Source organism: Sinohyriopsis cumingii, chromosome 17 (assembly GCF_028554795.1).
Source record: "Sinohyriopsis cumingii isolate HCF-2022 chromosome 17, ASM2855479v2, whole genome shotgun sequence".
NCBI lineage: Eukaryota > Metazoa > Mollusca > Bivalvia > Unionida > Unionidae > Sinohyriopsis > Sinohyriopsis cumingii.
In genome coordinates, this window is record NC_142977.1 from 90346563 (window position 1) to 90370867 (window position 24305).

The 24305-nt window shown below is 34.2% G+C and overlaps 1 protein-coding gene across 1 annotated transcript; it reads left to right on the top strand.

The window, feature by feature from the left end:
* The first annotated feature begins 1015 nt into the window (after positions 1–1015).
* On the top strand, positions 1016–17910 carry LOC149779400 (uncharacterized). The gene is made up of 3 exons (XM_089940065.1): positions 1016–1267; positions 12064–12721; positions 14890–17910. The coding sequence occupies exons 2-3, from the start codon at positions 12082–12084 to the stop codon at positions 15171–15173; spliced, it is 924 nt and encodes a 307-aa protein (XP_089796191.1). The 5' UTR covers positions 1016–1267; positions 12064–12081; the 3' UTR covers positions 15174–17910.
* The last annotated feature ends 6395 nt before the right edge of the window (positions 17911–24305 follow it).

Below are 24305 nucleotides of genomic sequence, written 5' to 3' on the forward strand. Positions count from 1 at the left end.
GTTAAACCGTACAACAACAACAACAACAACAACAACGACACACGGTACTAATGGTATGGAAAATGGGAACCAGCCTGGAATAGAGTATATATGGGTTTGGCTGACCAGGATTGGTTAATAATGTAACTTATGTTGTAGGAAAAAGAACCTTTTGAGAGCTTATCCTAGTTGTAAGCGAGAGAAAAAATAAAGGCATTGTTTTATTGATGGAATTTCAGTCTTTTAACAGTCTTGAGTTTGGCACACTCATTACTAAAATTAGCACCTGACTCTTTGATGCGGAATTGAAAGCATATGTTTCAAACACATGCCGGTCCAGAAAATGCTGCGGCTCATATCCTTTCCGCCTCACAGAAGCTGAAATCCAGGTTTCAACTATACTGATAAATATAGGTTTAATCATGAGTACTCAAAAATTTTAAGTTATTGAATTTTTAATATCATGGGGTTTGCATGGGTTTACTATGGGAACTGAATTAATATGGCCAACTGGTGGAGTGGTTGCGAGATTTCTATAGTCATGTGACTCGGAACGCAAACGGGAAAATCCAGGTCAAATTTCAGCAACTATGTACTTTCGTCTGGTCTGTCTGCAGATTAAAGACATAAAAGAACGCTATGCTCGCGATATTTTAGACAATAAATCACATTCCTATCGATTTCATGCAGGTATATCTTGATGAAAGGTCGTTCAAGTTTGCTAGACCGGCTAGTAAGTGGCTACCCTATGTCGACACCAAATAGTGTCGGCAAATTCCAACCTTTCGATAGGGAGTGGACTCTGACCCTACACCCCAATATCAATGTCCAAATATCAAAAATGGGGTGGCAAGGGTCAGAGAAAACTAGGACTAACATGATACTAGTAATTAGTAATTGATACACAATCTCTAGTCCGTTTTGGTCGTGAGCCTTTTTGGTACCGGTCCGTTTAGACCCTGATCCCTATAGGGGCCGGGAATCAGGCTAAGAGACGAACAGTTTTGTTCCGAATGCACCGAAAGCTAGTTGGAGTTACGTCCCCTAACAGTCATATAGTTCAATCCAATGTTACAAATCGAACTGGATTGGAGAAGTTATTTTAAATACTTTATGCGCGTTTTTAGTATCAGTGGATATCTTATATATTTTGTCATTATATAATTATGTCACTGAAATAGCTGTTGACACTAGTTCAAGGCCGTTTTCCTTTATCTTGAGTGCTATCTTTTCTGCAGTAGGAACCTAACGTTCATCTGGACAGATTTTCTCAGCAAACGGTACATCGGTAAGTGTTTTATTTAGGTAGTTGTATTCGCGTCTTTGATTTTCAAGTAGGAATATTTGGTTTCATTGTGTACATAGATATATACAATAAATCGTATACATAATGCAGGAGTCTCTTTTTATCAATACAACGAAAATGTGTGACAACACGAAATAACCTTTATTGTATAGATGTTACATCACTTGTTCTTGTTCCAAGATAAGGAAAACAAGTCAATTGTCCTTTTTTAAAAATGGGTTTGATGTGCAATAGTTTTTGCATCTTGTAAAATCAATAACGACTTTGTTATATTTCTCTTGCTTTCTCTCACCCTGCAAAATGCAATGAAATATATTTAAACTTTAAAGCGATCAAAGCGTAGGGCAAAATAGCGGGCATACAGACAGGCACATGGACAGAATGGTAGGTCCAGATAAGAATAAGCATATACATAAAAATATAATCAGTACATTATTTAATTATGCATGCACATATTAAGTCATCTCCCATTACATTCAATAAGAATGACTTACTTATATTTATTGATTATCCATATAGAGATAGTGAAAAAAATCAATATAAAAACGTACATATTACAGGTGTAAAGCAGTTAAAGTATAGAGCAAAATAGTGAGCAGACAGATGGGCACAGAATGGTATGCCCAAAAAATAATAAACAGATTGATAACTTAAGTGTACTACAAGCTGATCAACATACAGTAGTTCCACTGGAATATATTTGAACAAGTTATACATTTTGAGAGAAATATACAGAGTACATACAAAAAACCTGATATATCAGTCACATTATATCATAAATCAAGGTACTTGGTCAAATGGGACATAGGTCAATTTTGCATTTTTTTTAAACAAGATCAGACAGTCATCTGGTAGTACAAAGAAATGAAATACAATAATTACAAAAGATCTAAATGCATTTAGTATTGCACCTTTTGGGAATGTATGTGATTTGGATTTTCAATGTAGCTTTAACAATTTTTCAGTCATATCGCTATGATGTCTGCAGTGTGACAGTTTATAGTGATGTCCAGCACTGGGGCATCATGCCACAGACATGTAACACGATGTCCCACCCAGTCACATTATCCTGACACCAGGCCGACCAGTCCTAACACTAATCTCTTAATGCTGAGCGCCAAGCGAGGCAGCTGTTAGTACCATTTTTGTAAGTCTCTGATATGACTCAGCTGGGGATTGAACCCACGACCTCCTGCATCCAAGGCGGACGCTCTAACCACTAGGCCACTGGAGTGGTAAATGATGGAAATTAATATCGAAAGTGATCAAATATATTTTTAAATAACAGCATTTTCCTCTGCTTCCATTTTTTTCTGCACAAATACAGGACATAGATTTTCACATAACCAGGCCAATTAAATACCATGCATTCTATCTTACTTGTAGTGATCAGTATCATGAAAACAATATCACAAGTAGCAATTTTAAAGTGATCATAAATTTCATCACAAACAGCTTATAGCTGAATTTGAAAAATTACCTAAGATAAAAAATGTACCCTTCACAAAAGGAAATATGTAAATTTATTGAATATTAATGTTGACAATAAATTACCAGTGCTTAACTGCTCAGAGGGAACAAAATAACTTAAACAGATAATCCTGGTTCATTGTTGCCTAAATGTTTACAAAGCAAGAATAACAAAATAAATGCAACTGGTGACTTTCGTTCAGCTGTCAATGAATATTAATTATATAAAATGATAAAATATCTAATTCTGTCAAAATAACACACAACTATTCTATTAAATTCTGATTCTGCTACATAGATAAGGTTGTTTCATGTTGTCACAAATTTTTGTCATATTTTGTTAAATTGCCAGACTCCTCAGGACATAAAACACAATTTGTAACTTTATGAAGCACACATTTTAACCTGTGAATCGGTTTTTGTAAACAAATTTGCCATGGAGTATTGTTTAGTCTCATGATAGCTAACTCTCATGACCCCAATATTTAAACACTATTGGTGAGTCTGGTGACCACTCTACTCTGGTGGCCAAGGTAGTTATAGCATCAACCTTGGAGGCAGGAGGTCATAGGTTCAGTTCCTGGCCGAGTCATACAAAAGATTTATAAAAATGGTACTTGCAGCTGCCTCACTTTGTGCTCAGCATTAAGAAGTTAGTGTTAGAACTGGTTGGTCTGGTGTCAGGATAATGTGACTGGGAGATGATACTACATGACTGCGGCATGATGCCCCAATACTAGACATCACTATGAACTACCACACTGCAGACATTGTAGTGATGTGACTAACATTGTTACAGCTACTTTAAAAATCAAAATCACACACACAGAAACACCACTGGACATTCTCATTATTATTTTGTATAAACATCAAAACAAATAGTTCTCATGACCATGCTGTATAAGAAATGGCAAAGTAAAATACTATGCCCAATTGTAAATATGGCTCATGCATCAAATTATTAAAGGCTTTTGTTGAAGCACATCATAGTACAGGTTGTGGGGTGGAGGTGGCAAGAGGATGATACACTTTGATTGTGAAGAAATAGCAATAATTGTTGGTTTGGGTTTAGTTTAGTGCAACACATAGCAGTGAGTTTGTGAAAGAATAACATACAGTAATAAGAACTTCATATCTTTTTTCCACCAGACTTTGAAGCAGTGTACATGAAGTTTGTACACACTAAAACAAAAATGTAGCTAATACTTAACAATAGTTGTGCGGTAAGGAAAAGTGGATTTTGTATAAATCTTTGAGATATTGAACATAAGCTGTTTTTTCTGCATCTATGTTTGCAAATTAAAAACATTCTAGTCTGTCATGAAAACCTGGAAACTAGAACCTACTAAAAGATATAGAAGTCCATAGGCAGCATTTTATAAGATACATTACTCAGTTGCCTGCTGGTATTAAATATATTGAAAATAATGTCAGTAACAAATACTATGATCTTCCCAAGTTAAACAGTTTGAATATTTTAATAAACTCTATTCATATATATCTTTTGTACAAGCTCTGCAACTATCTGTTTGACAGTATATCTGGTTGTATGTCTGTCTAGCTAACTAAATACCTGCCTGCCTGTATTCCATTGAAATTTTGTGCTGTAGCCATTGACAAATACATGTACATCATAAAACGTTCACTAGTCCCCATTTTTAACTTTCAGTATGCAAGGTTACAGGATTGCCACAATTTTCTACTGTCTTCTGGGCTAATTCACATAAGACATGGAGTTGAGATGTCAGTGATGAGCTCTTTTCAGGCACACTGGGTTTATCATTCTGTAGCTATCCAAAATGTTTGCACACTGTTTTATTTGAAACGTAGCATTTATACTCTCATGATGAAATGCATGCAACTTTTTAATACACTGAAGTTACATGCAGCACACAGCAATGTTGGTGACTTTATCATAAAGGGAAATATCCCTTTCAGCTTTACCTAATCTTGTTATTACAGTACTGTTCCGCCTTCTCATCTCTTGTTACACAAAATCCTCTTATTTATGCTTTGCCTATATTTACGATTATGTCCGCCACTAGTGGCATGAAACCTCCTCCTAAAATTCTTCTTTGTGTGTCTTGCAAATGACTCAAACAATATGAAAATATCACATACAAAACAAGAGCAAACAATATTTAACACAAATACAAGAAATGTCTCAAAATATCAATAAGTGCATAATGGAATCAAAAAAATGTGTAAACTCTTGATCTACATCTAACCAGTTTGACACTAGATGTGTAGAAGAACATGATGACATCTGCATGTCATACCTTAGATGTGTAGAAGAACATGATGACATCTGCATGTCATACCTTAGATGTGTAAAAGAACATGATGACATCTGCATGTCATACCTTCGATGTGTAAAAGAACATGATGACATCTGCATGTCATACCTTAGATGTGTAAAAGAACATGATGACATCTGCATGTCATACCTTAGATGTGTAGAAGAACATGATGACATCTGCATGTCATACTTTAGAAGTGTAAAAGAACAATGATGACATCTGCATGTCAAACTTCTCTGACCATATTATGCTACATTTAGTTTACAGTTCACAATTAATGACAATCAAAACATATAATAGATCTGAAGGAATGACCAACTAAAGTATGAAACCTCATATCTTGCTGGATCAGTTCTTATTGTTTGTTTTTTAATGAACTATATTCATCTTTTTGCCTTGTGGGAAATGCCTTTTCATACACTAACATAATATATACTACATGTAACTACTATAGTTCTGATGTATATGTACTGCTAATCAAGGTATTTTTCATTACCTTTAGACAGGAATTAATCATAGCTAATGTATGCATCCAGAAAAGTCTGGACAAATGAATAAGAGAATTAATTGTCACACTGTGTATATTTGTGTGTTGGGGGCCCACCCATGGATACTTAATAATATGTAACTTCAAAACATTAGCAGCATCAAATCTTCACATTTAGACAAGTTTTTCAGGTATACAGAGTATTAAACATGTTGAATCACATTCTTAGATTTTTAGCTGTACTGGTCATGTTCCAGAAGAATTTATGGGATGGCCTGTTGTTTGTCATACATATCTCTGTTATTGCTACTACTCCCAAACTATGTTTCAGGATTTCTATGAAACTTTGCACATATATTCATTCCAAGATCACGTTTGTCCTAAACTAAAATGGTATCACCTGTACATTTAGTATGACCTACACAATAGCCATCTTCAAACAGGGATAATGCACCCTTCTGATTTTTAAGAGGTCCTGGAATCCAACTGGAATTTGAATTCAACAAAAATACCCTGAAAACCTCCTTGAAAATTACTTATTTGTCATAAAATGTTCTGGAATTTGATATGATAAAGTTAAACTTAAAATTTTGTTAGAGAAAATATGTTATCTTTTCACTGCAACTTTTGCACACTTGCCTTCAACCACAGTATTGTGTCTTTAATCAAAGTATCATACTTTAAAATTGAATCTTGAAATTTGTCATCTCCTGGAAAATAAAAATCATTTTGGTGCAGGAATCCATTTTAAATCTTTTTATCGCTACTTCTCCTAAATGGATAGTCATATCAATATGGTGTTTTCACTTCAAGACCACTTATGGTGTCTAGTTAGCGCTAAATGAAAATGGTGCTGCTCCAGTGTCTAAATGGTTCCCATGGCAGCCATCTTGAAAATATTGTCACTGCTCCCCATTGATGGATGGTAATGTTGACATGGGTTTTCAACAAAAGACTTATTATGCTTGTATAGTTGGCCCTAAATGAAATTGTAGCCGATCTGACATCCATTATAGCAATCATAGTATCCATCTTTAGATACTTATTAATGCTTCTTCTAATCATTGCTCTGTCAACATGGGGTTTTCACCAGAAGACATTTTATGTTATCTAGTTCTAAATGAAAATGATGTTGATCAAGTATCCAATATGGCCACCATCTTGAATCTCTTGTTATTGATACTTTTCCTGAATGGATGGCCACTTGACATGTGGTTTTAAACCAAAATTCTAATTATGATATCTGGTTGGATCTAAATGAAAATGGTGCCAATCTGAAATCCACTATGGCTTCCATGGCAGCCATCTTGAAAGTTTTGTTTTTGTTTCTTCTGCAGAATGCACTGTATATTGATGTAGGGGTTTTAACCAAAGTGCTTCTAATAATATTTTCTAGATCTTAATGAAAATGGTGCCAGTCTTACACCCATTATGGCTGCCACATGGTATAATTAAAATTTTGTTGTTGCTTAAGAGTATGAGACATGATTTCAACACTTGGAAGTTCAAAAGAAGAAACATTTTCATCATGGAAATTCTTTTTGGCCAGTAGGGCAACACTGCTTTTGATGGACTCTTTTCAACATGGCATATAAAGGAAAGACATGTCAATTTTAATACCAAAAACCACTGACTGTCATATGCATTCATGATCTCTCTCATGCATAATCGGATAGATCCCTCTCATAATTTTATCATCTTATGATCATGCCAGCCATTAGAGAGGTTAGTGGTGTGTAGTTGTATGTCTTTTTTTTCCAATAATTGGTATGTGGCATGTCTACATTCTACTGTCAGATGCTAGTGTTTGTTGAAGAGAGGCTGTGAAATGTATTTTAGACTTTAATTGCTCATAAATATTACTTATTATAAAATTTTATTATATATTTTCATGTGCTACTTTGATAATAAAGACAGTTTTGACATAAAACATGATTGTTAACTTTTAGTTACCTCTGTTTTGCCTGTTTTCATAAAAAATTGGGCAAAAAGATTAAGGAAAATATATAATTCAATGAAACCAAAAACTACGTGTTATGTCATAGCTGATTTAGCCTAAACATTTAGTCATGTAGATCAAAAACATATGGAACATTGCTATGTTGTGGAGTTCGAAAAACCACTGTTACGGGCAAGGTTGTTTTCTGACATTATTCAGTTTTGTGAAAATACAAAAGAAACGGTGAAACAGATAGTATTTAACCAAAGCATATCATTACTACCAGTATGCAGGCAAATAATGTAAACATAAATTTGCAGTCCTATCAATGGATTCTTTTAATGAAGCTAGAAAGTAAGTGGTTATGTTAAGAAAATCCCTCTTTCTAAAATTATATGCACTCACAATGTGCAATAATTGTTCTTGGTTGTGTCAATTTGGTTGGATAGAAGGGTCTAGTTCAGTCATATATCGACTTTAATGCTTCAATGTATTGTATATTAAGTACACTGTAGTTACAGTATTATTTTATCAGCAAGAATGAAATTATTACAAACAGTATAGTATGAAGTCACTTTTGCATTTGTTCCTATGTACATGTTACAGGGGTTGTTTCAAAGTAGTTCAGAAATCTTTTTGACAGTAATTTCTTTCAAAACATCCAGAAAATAAAATTAAAAAAATTAAGAGACTTTATAGAAAGAAAATCATCAGATAAACAATAAGGACCTAAAAGTTTCCTTTGACATTCGGTGCTTAGTTGAGAAGTCACTGTAAGCAAGTTGGCATTCCACTGAGCATACATAAAAGCCAAGACATGCATAAAGAATCTAGTATATATCACAAATGAAAATAATGCAATAATATATAAATCTAGGACTTTATAAATATTTTAAAGTAAATGTACTAATACATTACAAACCCAGTATACTAAATAATACATTGTACATAAATATTTCTATTTTTAATTTATATCAGAATTACCACTGGTAGTCAACTTTTCAAGAAAGTTGGCAAATTAAGGCGAAATGAAGAAGCTGAATACAAAATATCATTAACAGATTTTGTGTACCTACTTCCAGCACCAAGCCTGTCAATTGCTGGCTCCCAAATATTTTATGAATTTTTGATAGCAAAATAAAATTTTGTTTCTCAATGCTTGTTACATGAGTTACATTTTTTTCCTTAATAAAGTTTTAATACCAATTTAATGGAACATGAAACAATGATGTATCTTTTCTTGTTTTGTGCTAATTGTAAATGGTCACCAACATCTTAAAAAATATTAAGAATATGTTTTACATGGGAATATTTGTAAATTCCTAATGTAATGTTTTAAGTTGTTTCTTGATGGATTATGAGTAGATGATAAATGGACACATTTTATATACATCTGAACCATAAAGGTGCTGATTTTATTCATTATGTAGTTAAAATAGATTTATGCTAATTATTATAAAATAATAAAAGAAATCATTAGTTAAATATCTAATTTGTCCAGCCTGTTATGAATTACAAGTTAATGATAGCAATGTTCTGACAAGCAATATTGGAAAGGAAAACTGACAGCTATCTTCCAACTGGTACTTTATAGAAGATGGAATACTAGACCAGTGATCCACAGCAAAATTTGATGTGAAAATGAAGCATTTAAATTATTTTTTTTTTGTTGTCCCACTGGATGGTTGAAGAGCAGGTACTTAGCCATGTACATCATTGACTCACATGTCAGCAAATGTTAATGGACCCAAACTGTTTTGGTCAGTTTTAGGTTGTTTTTTTTTTTTTTTTACATCACCAGCAAAACTGTTTGTTTGAATAGAAGCATAACTAACCATTTACCAAACAATAACCTGTTGTACTATAAATAGATTTTGATATGGCATGGTTGAATAGACATAATGATGAATAGATGTAGAGTGAGCAAGATGGCATGTATATCAGGACAGCATGATTTATTCATGGATCCTTCTCTGTATTGTTATGAAATTGTAATTGATACATGTTTATTCATCTTTATGAAAGAAAAGTGATTTGGGACATTTTGCATGGCACATATGCAAATTAAATGCTTTTCTCATTTTAAACAAATGTCATGCATTCATAAATTTGGCTTTGGTCATAAAGTTCAAACAAGAAATCCTGACTTGGTGTTTTCATATTTGATGTTTGCACCATCGATTGTTTACTCACAAATTGACATTTTGTTTCATTACCATCGATCATTGTCCAGACAACATGGTGTAGCACCATAAACCCACATATGCTTTTGGAGGTGGGGTCTAAATGCCTCTTGGCCATGTTTGAGCACCACCATTTTAACTAATAACTTTAGAATACTTTTTTACCATTTAATAATTAACCTTGTATTAAACTTTGTTTGTGACCCCTCCCAGTTAGCTTTTATGGATATAACTTTTGATAGTTCTGTAATTGCCTCATTTAGTAATATATGGTGCCACATACATGTAATTTCCTCAAGTTAGTAGTCAGTTTTGCTTGTTCCAGATTCCAGTGGACCATTTACAACTGTTGTGGTGGGACTATGAGATTTTTAAATCAAACATCTGATTATTATGGTGGGATAATGAGCTTTATATCAAACATCTGACTGTTGTGGTGGGATTATGAGCTTTATATCAAACATTTTACTGCTGTGGGATTATGAGCTTTGTATCAAACATTTGACAGTTGTGGTGGGATTATGAGCTTTATATCAAATACCTGACTGTGATGGTGGGATTATGAGCTTTATATCAAATATCTGACTGTTATGGTGGGATTATGAGCTTTATATCAAATATCTGACTGTCATGGTGGGATTATGAGCTTTATATCAAATATCTGGCTCTTGTGGTGGGATTATGAGCTTTATATCAAATATCTGACTGTTGTGGTGGGATTATGAGCTTTATATCAAACATGCGACTGTTGTGGTGGGATTATGAGCTTTATATCAAACATTTGATAGCTGTGGTGGAATTATGAGCTTTACATCAAATACCTGACTGTTATGGTGGGATTATGAGCTTTATATTAAATATCTGGCTGTTGTGGTGGGATTATGGGCTTTATATCAAATACCTGACTGTTATGGTGGGATTATGAGCTTTATATTAAATATCTGGCTGTTGTGGTGGGATTATGAGCTTTATACCAAACATTTGACTTTTGTTTTGCAAATTTGAGCTTTGTATCAAACATTTTACTGTTGTAGTAGGATTATGAGCTTTATACCAAACATTTAACTGTTGTGGTAGGAATATGAGCTTTTTATCAAACATTTGACTGTTGTGGTATGATTACAAGCTTTATATCAAATATCTGACTTATGGTGGGATTCTGAGCTTTATATCTAACATTTGACTGTTGTGAACTTTGTATCAAACATCTGATCATTCATTTTAAGGATTTATTCTTTTTTGCTGGGGCCTGAGTGGTCTAAAGCGCTTGCTGTTACGGATCACTGCCATCTCACCTCTGTCTGCGTGAGTTCGAGTCTCAGCCTTGGCTAACGTTGGTACGTGAGAAAGCCTGCCGGTAGCTTCTCGTTGGTCGGTGGTTCTTCCTGGGGTTTTCCAGGGTTCTTCCTCACCAATTATACTGGCCGCCATGTATAGCCTATCTTGTGCTGAAAAATGGTGTTAAACCATACAATGACAACAACAACAGCAACTCTTTTTTGCCCTTGCTTTGTTTGTCATTACTTTTTCAAAATAAATACATGTGGAAATCAACTTGACTGCTTTTTATTCCCCACCATGATATTGGTGGGGGTATACAGTGTAACCCTTGTCCATCTGTCCATCATACCTTGGTTTTGTTTTGTATATGGGTCATTCAAGTCACTGCAATAAAGCAAACATCTTCCATGAACACATATCTGATAGTTCTGTAATTGCCTCATTTAGTAATTATCTGGTGCCACATACATGTAATTTCCACAAGTTAGTAGTCAGTTTTGCTTGTTTGAGATTAAAGTGGACCATTTACAACTGTTGTGGTGGGATTATGAGATTTTTAAATCAAACATCTGATTGTTGTGGTGGGATAATGAGCTTTATATCAAATATCTGACTGTTGTGGTGGGATTATGAGCTTTATATCAAACATCTGACTGTTGTGATGGGATTATGAGCTTTATATCAAATATCTGACTGTTGTAGTGGGATTATGAGCTTTTTATCAAACATCTGACTGTTGTGATGGGATTATGAGCTTTATATCAAATATCTGACTGTTGTAGTGGGATTATGAGCTTTATACCAAACATTTAACTGTTGTAGTGGGCATATCCAGGTAAGTAGCAGAAACAAATGTATGTTTTGCATATGGTTTTCTGGAATTATAGCATGTAATATATAGATAACTCTTTGTATGCTCATATTAGTAATAATTACACTTATACTTCTTTATGGTACCTCTCTGGGAGTTGGCATGTATGAACTTACAACTATTTCCCTTTGATCGGGTACCAGGGTAACCAATCATTTGGATCATTAGGTACCATGTTGATATTTTCTCAAATTTTGACATCTGTAGTCACAGAGCATTGTCTAGTTGCTTTTCTTTTTTATTACAGATCTAGAAGCCTGTCAACATGCAGCTGTCGCATAGTGTATGGACATCAGTCCTGGGATTTGAACTACCATACCATAGTCTTCCAACCTTCCTTGCACCTTATTATGTATACTTGTCCATTTTTGTCATCTGCTTTACTTTGTACCAGCTAGCAAAACTCCTAACCCCACATCTTCTCAGAGAATATGTCTTGGACTACATCAAATGTCTCACCTTTGTTGCCTACCCATGGGGTCATGGACTTGCACGCAGGTTTTATGGTCATCTGGGGTACTTAATTTCAATGGTACCAGTAAATTCAACAACAGCTTTGCTGATGAACCATGGGTCTGGAAATCCATTGGATGTTTGGGGAGGATATTTGAGAGGTGTTGTACCTATCTGGAAATTGGTGGTGAAATGCATAATTCTTATTTTTGCTGGGATATCTGCATATAACCTTGGCTTGTTGATCATGTCTATGGAATTGCACCCAGTATATACAGAAATTATTCATAAAGAATGTGAGACTGACTTGAAAATTCCGGCATATTATGGATTCCTGCTGGAAATGTTTGGTTCATTGCTTGATAGCTGGGTTGGTCTTCAGGTTTTAACAAGAAGTAATACTGTAAATGTTGTCATAAGCTTTGTTTTTGGTGGGATTCTGGTTATTATGGGTAAGTTCAAATTAATATAGAGCAAAAGATATTATATGTATTGGTTATGTTGTCATTTCTTTCTAATTGATTAAAAAAAATGTTTATCCATTTTTAGAAATGATGTCTGTATTCATGAATTATTCTGACAAACATCTAGATACACACCTGATCCAAACACTTTTAAAAACTTTTAAAATTGAAGGTTAGGGTCACAAGTCTTTGAAAACTTTCAGTCTTAGATGTAAAGAAAAGGAATGTCTGAACTTGGAAACTGAGAGTTAATGACCAGAGCTCAATCGTGGTAACATGGATTCAGTTTAATGTCTCAGAAAATTATTTTAGGAATCCTTACAACTCTAATGTTCCTCTATCCAAGACTGACTCAATAACACATTAACCCCTGGTGATTTGTTTACATGGCAGGAGGTAGTAGCCTACTGCTGAGGTCTGTAACGTCAAGGTCATATATGATACACTAAAGTGGGTGGTATTATAGAAAGGTAGACGGATGTAGCTCTACAATGATACCAAAAAATCTGGAATTTCTATTTGCACTACAAAATACAGAGGGAAAAAAAGCTCATTTTTTGGACCCGATTTTTTTCCACCCAAAGTTCACCTATGGTCTGAATCTTATTTTGTGTCCGGATTTTAGACTTTTTGGTCTCAGATCTAAGACAGACTGATATGAACTGCAAACAGACAGATGAACCTCTGCAAAAAGTAGGATAAGATGGGCATTTGGAATAAAGAGTGGTCTCAATACAAAAATAATGTGTCCATTAAGCAAAAAAGAAAAGAAAAAAAAACTCTAATTTTTACCCTTCTGCTCATGCGCCAGCCAAATAGCCAATGAAAAATGATGTTTCTAATACAACTAGGCATTATGTTATTGGAAGATCACCTGGAAGTTGATTTATTAGGATGTATTCAGAAATAGCTTTCAAAAAGTGTTTCCTACTCGAATTTCATGCGAAAATGACAAAAACCTCCAGGGGTTAATGTGTTAATGGGTGCATTTAGATGACGTCACCAAATCTGAATATTCCTTGTGTATTTAATCATTTGTGCATCGACATTGCACAGATATTACAAATTTACTGATTCTTGACGATTTGTAAAAGAAATTAAAAAATCCTTGTTAAAAGTGATGTCATGGAAAGTCCCTACATTAGTGAAACTGAACACAGATGTTTATAGCCTGACACATTACCAGTGATGTCAGTTGCCTACACTAGTTAAATTAATCATAGATGCCTTATAGCCTGACACATTAATAATGATATCATCGTGGCTGGATTTAGACATGGTGAGGTCCTAATCTATGGGAAGCTGTAGAGGCCCTTTCTGGTAAGTGTTAACAGAATGAGAGAACAAGGCTGTCTAAATACTGAACTTGGCAATTTTTTCCTAATTATTACAATGTAAATTATGTAATTTATATAAAATATATTGCATAGATAATAATATTGAACATATGCAACAAACATGGGTTAAATTATTACTTAAATAAAACTAAATAAAACTAACAAATTTTAAAAATTCTAATAAAGATTGAGACCCTATCAGACTGTGAGGCCCTAAGCTGTAGCTTGTTTAGCTTATGTCTGAATCCAGCCCTGGATGTCATGAAAAATACCTACAATAGTTAATTAAGCTATGATGACCTTTAGCCTGAAACATTAATAGTGATGACATGAAAAGTCCCTTCGCTAGTGAAATTAAGTAGAGGTACCTTATAGCCTGAAACATTAATAGTGATGACATGAAAAGTCCCTTCGCTAGTGAAATTAAGTAGAGGTACCTTATAGCCTGAAACATTAATAGTGATGACATGAAAAGTCCCTTCGCTAGTGAAATTAAGCAGAGGTACCTTATAGCCTGAAACATTAATAGTGATGACATGAAAAGTCCCTTCGCTAGTGAAATTAAGTAGAGGTACCTTATAGCCTGAAACATTAATAGTGATGACATGAAAAGTCCCTTCGCTAGTGAAATTAAGCAGAGGTACCTTATAGCCTGAAACATTAATAGTGATGACATGAAAAGTCCCTTCGCTAGTGAAATTAAGCAGAGGTACCTTATAGCCTGAAACATTAATAGTGATGACATGAAAAGTCCCTTCACTAGTGAAATTAAGCCGAGGTGCCTTATAGTTGACACATAATACCTATGTTCTTTTCCAGGTGTTGGAATGACTGGCATGTACCTGCATCCTGCAATGGCAACAGGGCATAGCTTTGGTTGTGGTGACACACCCTTCTTGAATCACATACTTGTCTATTGGCTGGCTCCATTTATGGGCATGTACTGGGCAACAATCATCAACAGAAAGTTCTACCTGCAGAGGCCAACTGGGAAGGAGAATTTGAGTGGCAAAACTAAATCATTTGATACTGACAAGGAGAAGAATGTAACAGAACTCCATAATACTCTCTCAGCGGTGAGGAAGAGAAGCAAAAGAGTTTAAAATATTGTCATATTTATTTCACACTGTTAACAGGATAGCCACACATCAATCTTTACTTTGACACAAATTTACTGCAAAGAGCTCAGTTTTCAGTGTGTTCCAGTATTGAAAGCTATAAGGTTTATTCAAGGAAAAGTACCATTGAGGGTTAGAAATTCATATTCATTTTTTCTCTTGGTTAATTTTTGGTGACAGCCATTTTTAGCTTTATTGGTTATATACAAGAAGAGCTTATGTGATGACTGCATTGTCCAATTGTCCTTTAGCACAAGTTTGTTACAGCAACTCTTCCTAAACTACTTGTAGGATTGCCGTGGAACATGCACACACAGTCATCCCATGGTCTATTTGGTCCTAAATGAAAATTTTGATCTGATATCCAGAACAGCTGCCACGGTGGTCATCTTGAAAATCTTGTTATTGCTACTTCCTAATAAAATGTAATATTGCCGTGCGGTTTTCAACAGACAACTTCTTATGATGTCTAGTTGATCCTGAATGATAATGGTACCAATTTGTTGTCCAGTATGGCTACCATAGTGCCACCTTGAAAATCTTGCTGTTGATAATCCTACTGAAAGAATAAGAATACTGCCATGAGGTTTACACCAGAAGTTGCTGCAAAGTGAAAATAGTGTTAATCTGATGTAAAATATGACCATAAGAGTTGCCATAATGAAAAAATTATCACTACTCCTTCATGGCTTTTTACTAAACAACTTTATTATGATGTCTAGTTGGTCCTAATGTTGCCATTCAGACATTCGGTTTGCATGCCAAGAAAGCCACCTTGAGAATTCACTGAAAGATTTCTTATGATGTCTACTTGGTACTAAATAGAAATGGTTCCATTCTGATATCAGATATGGTTACCATGACATCCATCTTGAAAATTTTGTAATTTTTGCACCTCCATAATGAAATTCATGTCAACATGGGGTTTCCACTAGAAGACTTCATGTGATGTTTTGTTGGGCCTAAATGAAAATGGTATGAAGTTGAGATCCAGTATGTCCACCACAGCAGCTAATGTGAAAATTGGATTTTTACTTAAGAATAATCAAAGATGGTTTAAACACTCTGCAGTTAAAAAGAAGAAATGGTCTTATATATAATTCCTGGAAATTCTTTTCAGCCATTAGAGCACCAGTCCATTCAGTGGACTGCTGTTATGTGGTTGAGGGTAATTTTCTAATAAAACTATCTAGTTAGTTGGTATTTTATGTTTGAAGATTTTTTCTGCTTTGATGACTGTAGTTACGTGATTATGTACTTTATGTTGCACCTAGATTTGGGCTGGAACATCACTCTTGACTACCCTTCATATGGCTTCACCGCTCAGGTGGCCTAATGGTTAGAGCATCCACCGCGGATGCGGGAGGTCATGGGTTTGATCCCCGACCAAGTCATACCAAAGACTTATACAAAATGGTACTAACAGCTGCCTCGCTTGGCATTCAGCAATAAGAGGTTAGTGTTAGGACTGGTCAACCTGGTGTCAGGATATTGTGACTGGGTGGGACATCATGCTACATGTCTACAGCATGATGCCCCAGTGCTAGTCATCACTATAAACTGCCACATTGTAGACATCGTAGCAATATGACTGAAAAATTGTTAAAGCTACGTTAAAAATCCAAATCACAGTCACTTCATGTGACTTCAACTTAATTTTCTACTAATCACATGCTGTCCATAACAAATGTACTGTATGACAGTGACATTTGCTTGACTGTTTACACCTCATTAGCCAATAAAATCCACCTATGTATAATCAGTAGGAACTGGGTGGAGTCAGCAGGTCTCTAATGTTGTGCTTAGGTATGCATTGCTGATTCTTATAGTTAGAGGAAGAGGGAATACTTAAAACTTGAATGAATTAACATTTGGTCCAATATTGGTATTTGATTGGAACATAAAGCAGCTTGTGAAACCAGTTTTGTCAAAGTTAAGTGGACAACTTTAATTGAACTATCATCAAATAAGGCATATGTTTCATTGTGCATCAGATTATACTGAATTAGACAAAAATGTGTAAAATATGGAGGCTTGTGAAGCCAGCTGTCAAACGAAAAAGTAGACTGCTTGTGTTTTATTGCTGACTGATTTGTTTCAGTTGGAGAAATACTTAAAAATGTTTTAATTAATGTTTCATCTTGTAAAAAATTATGGGATGTTGCACAGAGTGAATAGATATTTTTTAAAAAACAACAATGGTGAAAAATAAGTCATTTTCTTTTGTGCCTTGGTCTCGGAAACAACCTGCCAGTGATGAATTTTCTAACCTTCAGACTACAATGAAATGGAAAGTTAGTGTAAATTCTCAGGAGGAGAATCAATCTAAAGTTGTTAGAAAATTTAAGGAAGGATGGAAAAGTGTGTATTCTTGGGTGAAAAATATTCTAAGATGGAAATGGAGCTGATATGTGTGGCTTAAGGTTAATGGAAAATCAAACCCGTTTGCCATGGAAGTCAGTTTAAATCTTGAAAAAAGTGTCCTAAACTGCAGGAAGGGTATTGCCAACTTTATGAAGAGTAAAGGTTGGAGGAAATAATAAAATGACGTGTTCTGTTAACAGGTGACTTAAGAGTATATAAAATCACCATTTGTGATGTTCATCCTTGATATTTGAGTTATATATAATTTTCATAGTTGAATGGGTTTAAATTGATGAGTTGCAAATAGAATATGTTGAAAGTTAAAAATAACAAAGCCATAATAAAGTATAAAATTATCCTTTTTCTGTTTTAATATACACTGTACCAGATGTACAATCATACACTGTACCAGATGTACAATCACACACTGTACCAGATGTACAATCATACATGATTAGAAAGAGAAACACTTGTACAAAAATCAGTAATGGCCATGTGAATCTCACTGTCAGCTTGTCTGTCTCTTACAAAATGCTGTTCAAGTGTTTCTTTCTCCAGCATAAAACAAGACTCTTAAACATAAGTTTACTCAGTGAACAGTCTCAGCAATTTAATGTACAGCATGTCAACATTAAGTAAAAACATAAATAAAAACATTCTTTCTTAGGTCATGTGCTTTGCTTTGATAACAAAGTTTATTGATTTAGATTCAAGTAAGCAGGTTATTTTTGTAAAGGTACCTTGCCCTACAAATAGAGCCAGCATGGGGCTGAATATTAATTACCAATGTCAGCATGGGGCTGAATATTAATTACCAATGTCAGCAAGGGGCTCAATATTAACAATTAACAAATGTCAGCATGGGGTTGAATATTAACAATTAACAAATGTCAGCATGGGGTTGAATATTAACAATTAACTAATGTCAGCATGGGGTTGAATATTAACAATTAACAAATGTCAGCATGGGGTTGAATATTAACAATTAACAAATGTCAGCATGGGGTTGAATATTAACAATTAACAAATGTCAGCATGGGGCTGAATATTAACAATTAACTAATGTCAGCATGGGGTTGAATATTAACAATTAACAAATGTCAGCATGGGGTTGAATATTAACAATTAACTAATGTCAGCATGGGGTTGAATATTAACAATTAACAAATGTCAGCATGGGGTTGAATATTAACAATTAACTAATGTCAGCATGGGGTTGAATATTAACAATTAACAAATGTCAGCATGGGGTTGAATATTAACAATTAACAAATGTCAGCATGGGGTTGAATATTAACAATTAACAAATGTCAGCAAGGGGTTGAATATTAACAATTAACAAATGTCAGCATGGGGTTGAATATTAACAATTAACTAATGTCAGCATGGGGCTGAATATTAACAATTAACAAATGTCAGCATGGGGTTGAATATTAACAATTAACTAATGTCAGCATGGGGTTGAATATTAACAATTAACAAATGTCAGCATGGGGTTGAATATTAACAATTAACAAATGTCAGCATGGGGCTGAATATTAACAATTAACAAATGTCAGCATGGGGTTGAATATTAACAATTAACAAATGTCAGCATGGGGTTGAATATTAACAATTAACAAATGTCAGCATGGGGCTGAATATTAACAATTAACAAATGTCAGCATGGGGTTGAATATTAACAATTAACAAATGTCAGCATGGGGTTGAATATTAACAATTAACAAATGTCAGCAAGGGGTTGAATATTAACAATTAACAAATGTCAGCATGGGGTTGAATATTAACAATTAACAAATGTCAGCATGGGGTTGAATATTAACAATTAACAAATGTCAGCATGGGGTTGAATATTAACAATTAACAAATGTCAGCATGGGGTTGAATATTAACAATTAACAAATGTCAGCATGGGGTTGAATATTAACAATTAACAAATGTCAGCATGGGGCTGAATATTAACAATTAACAAATGTCAGCATGGGGTTAAATATTAACAATTAACCAATGTCGGCATGGCGTTGAATATTAATAATTTACCAATGTCATCATGGAGCTCAGTATTAATAATTTACCAATATCAGCATGGGGTTGAATATTAACAACTTACCAATGTGAGTGTGGGGTTGAATATTAACAATTAACTAATGTGAGTATGGGGTTGAATATTAACAATTAACTAATGTGAGTATGGGGTTGAATATTAACAATTAATGTCTGCATGGGGTTGAATATTAACAGTTAAGTAATGTCAGCATTGGGTTGAATATTGACAGTTAACTAATGTCAGCAAGGGTTGAATAATAATAACTTACTAATGTCGGCATGGGGTTGAATAATAATAACTTACTAATGTCGGTATGGGGCTGAATATTAATAACTTACTAATGTCTGCATTAGGCTGAATATTAATAACTTACTAATGTCTGCATTAGGCTGAATATTAATAACTTACTAATGTTGGCATTAGGCTGAATATTAATAACTTACTAATGTCTGCATTAGGCTGAATATTAATAACTTACTAATGTTGGCATTAAGCTGAATATTAATAACCTACTAATGTCAACATGGGGCTGAATATTAATAACTTACTAATGTCAGCATGGGGCTGAATATTAATAACTTACTAATGTCGGCATGGGGTTGAATATTAATAACTTACCAATGTCGGCATGGGGCTGAATATTAATAACTTACTAATGTCAGCATGGGGCTGAATATTAATAACTTACTAATGTCTGCATTAGGCTGAATATTAATAACTTACCAATGTCGGGATGGGGCTGAATATTAATAACTTACTAATGTCGGCATTAGGCTGAATATTAATAATTTACCAATGTCAGCATGGGGCTGAATATTAATAACTTACTAATGTTGGCATTAGGCTGAATATTAATAACTTACTAATGTCAGCATGGGGCTGAATATTAATAACTTACTAATGTCAGCATGGGGCTGAATATTAATAACTTACTAATGTCATCATGGGACTGAATATTAATAACTTACCAATGTCGGCATGGGGCTGAATATTAATAACTTACTAATGTCGGCATGGGGCTGAATATTAATAATTTACTAATGTCGGCATTAGGCTGAATATTAATAATTTACCAATGTCAGCATTAGGCTGAATATTAATAACTTACTAATGTCAGCATGGGGCTGAATATTAATAACTTACCAATGTCGGCATTAAGCTGAATATTAATAACTTACTAATGTCTGCATTAGGCTGAATATTAATAACTTACCAATGTCGGCATTAAGCTGAATATTAATAACTTACTAATGTCGGCATTAGGCTGAATATTAATAACTTACTAATGTCGGCATATGGTTGAATATTAATAACTTACTAATGTCGGCATGGGGTTGAATATTAATAACTTACTAATGTCTGCATGGGGCTGAATATTAATAACTTACTAATGTCTGCATGGGGCTGAATATTAATAACTTACTAATGTCGGCATTAGACTGAATATTAATAACTTACTAATGTCGGCATTAGGCTGAATATTAATAACTTACTAATGTCGGCATGGGGCTGAATATTAAAACCTTACTAATGTCGGCATTAGGCTGAATATTAAAAACTTACTTATGTCGGCATTAGGCTGAATATTAAAACCTTACTAATGTTGGCATTAGGCTGAATATTAATAACTTACTAATGTCGGCATGGGGCTGAATATTAATAACTTACTAATGTCGGCATGGGGTTGAATATTAATAACTTACTAATGTCGGCATGGGGTTGAATATTAATAACTTACTAATGTCTGCATGGGGCTGAATATTAATAACTTACTAATGTCGGCATGGGGCTGAATATTAATAACTTACTAATGTCGGCATTAGGCTGAATATTAAAACCTTACTAATGTCGGCATGGGGCTGAATATTAAAACCTTACTGATGTCGGCATTAGGCTGAATATTAATAACTTACTAACGTCGGCATGGGGCTGAATATTAATAACTTACTAATGTTGGCATGGGGTTGAATAATAATAACTTACTAACGTCGGCATGGGGCTGAATATTAATAACTTACTAATGTCTGCATATGGTTGAATATTAATAAATTACTAACGTCGGCATGGGGCTGAATATTAATAACTTACTAATGTCGGCATATGGTTGAATATTAATAACTTACTAATGTTGGCATGGGGTTGAATATTAATAACTTACTAATGTCTGCATGGGGCTGAATATTAATAACTTACTAATGTCGGCATGGGGCTGAATATTAATAACTTACTAATGTCGGCATTAGGCTGAATATTAATAACTTACTAATGTCGGCATTAGGCTGAATATTAAAAACTTACTAATGTCGGCATGGGGCTGAATATTAAAACCTTTCTAATGTCGGCATTAGGCTGAATATTAATAACTTACTAATGTCGGCATCAGGCTGAATATTAAAACCTTAATAATGTCGGCATGGGGCTGAATATTAAAACCTTACTGATGTCGGTATTAGGCTGAATATTAATAACTTACTAACGTCGGCATGGGGCTGAATATTAATAACTTACTAATGTTGGCATGGGGTTGAATATTAATAACTTACTAACGTCAGCATGGGGCTGAATATTAAAAACTTACTAATGTTGGCATGGGGTTGAATATTAATAACTTACTAATGTCTGCATGGGGCTGAATATTAATAACTTACTAATGTCGGCATTAGGCTGAATATTAATAACTTACTAATGTCGGCATTAGGCTGAATATTAAAAACTTACTAATGTCAGCATGGGGCTGAATATTAAAACCTTTCTAATGTCGGCATTAGGCTGAATATTAAAAACTTACTAATGTCGGCATTAGGCTGAATATTAATAACTTACTAATGTCTGCATTAGGCTGAATATTAATAACTTACTAATGTCGGCATTAGGCTGAATATTAATAACTTACTAATGTCGGCATTAGGCTGAATATTAAAACCTTACTGATGTCGGTATTAGGCTGAATATTAATAACTTACTAACGTCGGCATGGGGCTGAATATTAATAACTTACTAATGTTGGCATGGGGTTGAATATTAATAACTTACTAACGTCGGCATGGGGTTGAATATTAATAACTTACTAATGTTGGCATGGGGTTGAATATTAATAACTTACTAACGTCGGCATGGGGCTGAATATTAATAACTTACTAATGTCGGCATGGGGCTGAATATTAATAACTTACTAATGTCAGCATATGGTTGAATATTAATAACTTACTAATGTCGGCATGGGGTTGAATATTAATAACTTACTAATGTCTGCATGGGGCTGAATATTAATAACTTACTAATGTCTGCATGGGGCTGAATATTAATAACTTACTAATGTCGGCATGGGGCTGAATATTAATAACTTACTAATGTCGGCATGGGGCTGAATATGAAAAACTTACTAATGTCGGCATTAGGCTGAATATTAATAACTTACGAATGTCGGCATTAGGCTGAATATTAATAACTTACTAATGTCGGCATTAGGCTGAATATTAAAAACTTACTAATGTTGGCATGGGGCTGAATATTAAAACCTTTCTAATGTCGGCATTAGGCTGAATATTAATAACTTACTAATGTCGGCATGGGGCTGAATATTAATAACTTACTAATGTTGGCATGGGGTTGAATATTAATAACTTACTAACGTCGGCATGGGGTTGAATATTAATAACTTACTAATGTCGTATTAGGCTGAATATTAATAACTTATTAATGTTGGCATGGGGCTGAATATTAATAACTTACTAATGTCGGCATGGGGCTGAATATTAATATTAAGACATCAATGTTTTGGGTAGCAATGTTCCACATCTGGGTTCTTCAAGCATGATATGAATGGTTGTGAAACTAAGTTTTATTAGAACAATGCACCCAGGATTAAAAATTATGGCATAGTTTGAACCAATCATGATGAAAGTTTTACAAATGCATGTTGAAAATACAGGCTACCTAGAAAACCCAAAATGTCTGATTCTTGGTGTAGTTCATTACAATTTTGTGTAGCAAATACTTACTGATGATAGTGATGATGACAATAATTTTAAGTTATGAAGTATACCAGATTATCGGAGCGGGGAAAGTGTCAATGGAGACACCAGTAATTGATTTTGAGCCCAAAACAGTGTTAATTATGAATTAGATGTTCATGCTGGATGGACAAACAATAGATGACATGACCCTTTCAGTGGTATTTTGAAATTAAATGTACAAAGGGCAGAATACTGAGCCTAATTAAAATACAGACATTATAAAGGTATAATGCAATTTTCATTTTTTTTATTAATCAAATTTGCCCTGGGAATCATATGCTACAAAACCATATACATTTATCCATATTTGGGTCAAGATAAATTGAATAAAATAAGGGTTTAAAAAAATGCACTTAAGAAGTAAAGATATATATTTTAATATGTCTGTCTGCACAAGCATTGATGGACTAAATAGCCTTATTATTATTCAACCCCATGCCATTGTGGAACAGATTAAAAACTTGGCATAGTAGTCAGTAAACTTATGATTTAACAAAGGAACTTTATGTTAGTGAAAGATCCTAATTTGGAGCAGATGTATCCAAAAGATAATATCTGTGAGCTCTGGAAAATTGTACATAACAGTCGCAAAGATCAGTTTCCCAACATACTCAAGCTGACAAAGCTGGTTTTGAATATGCCCCTTCAGAAAGAAGCACAGAACAATATTGATACAAAGAAAAGGAGCAG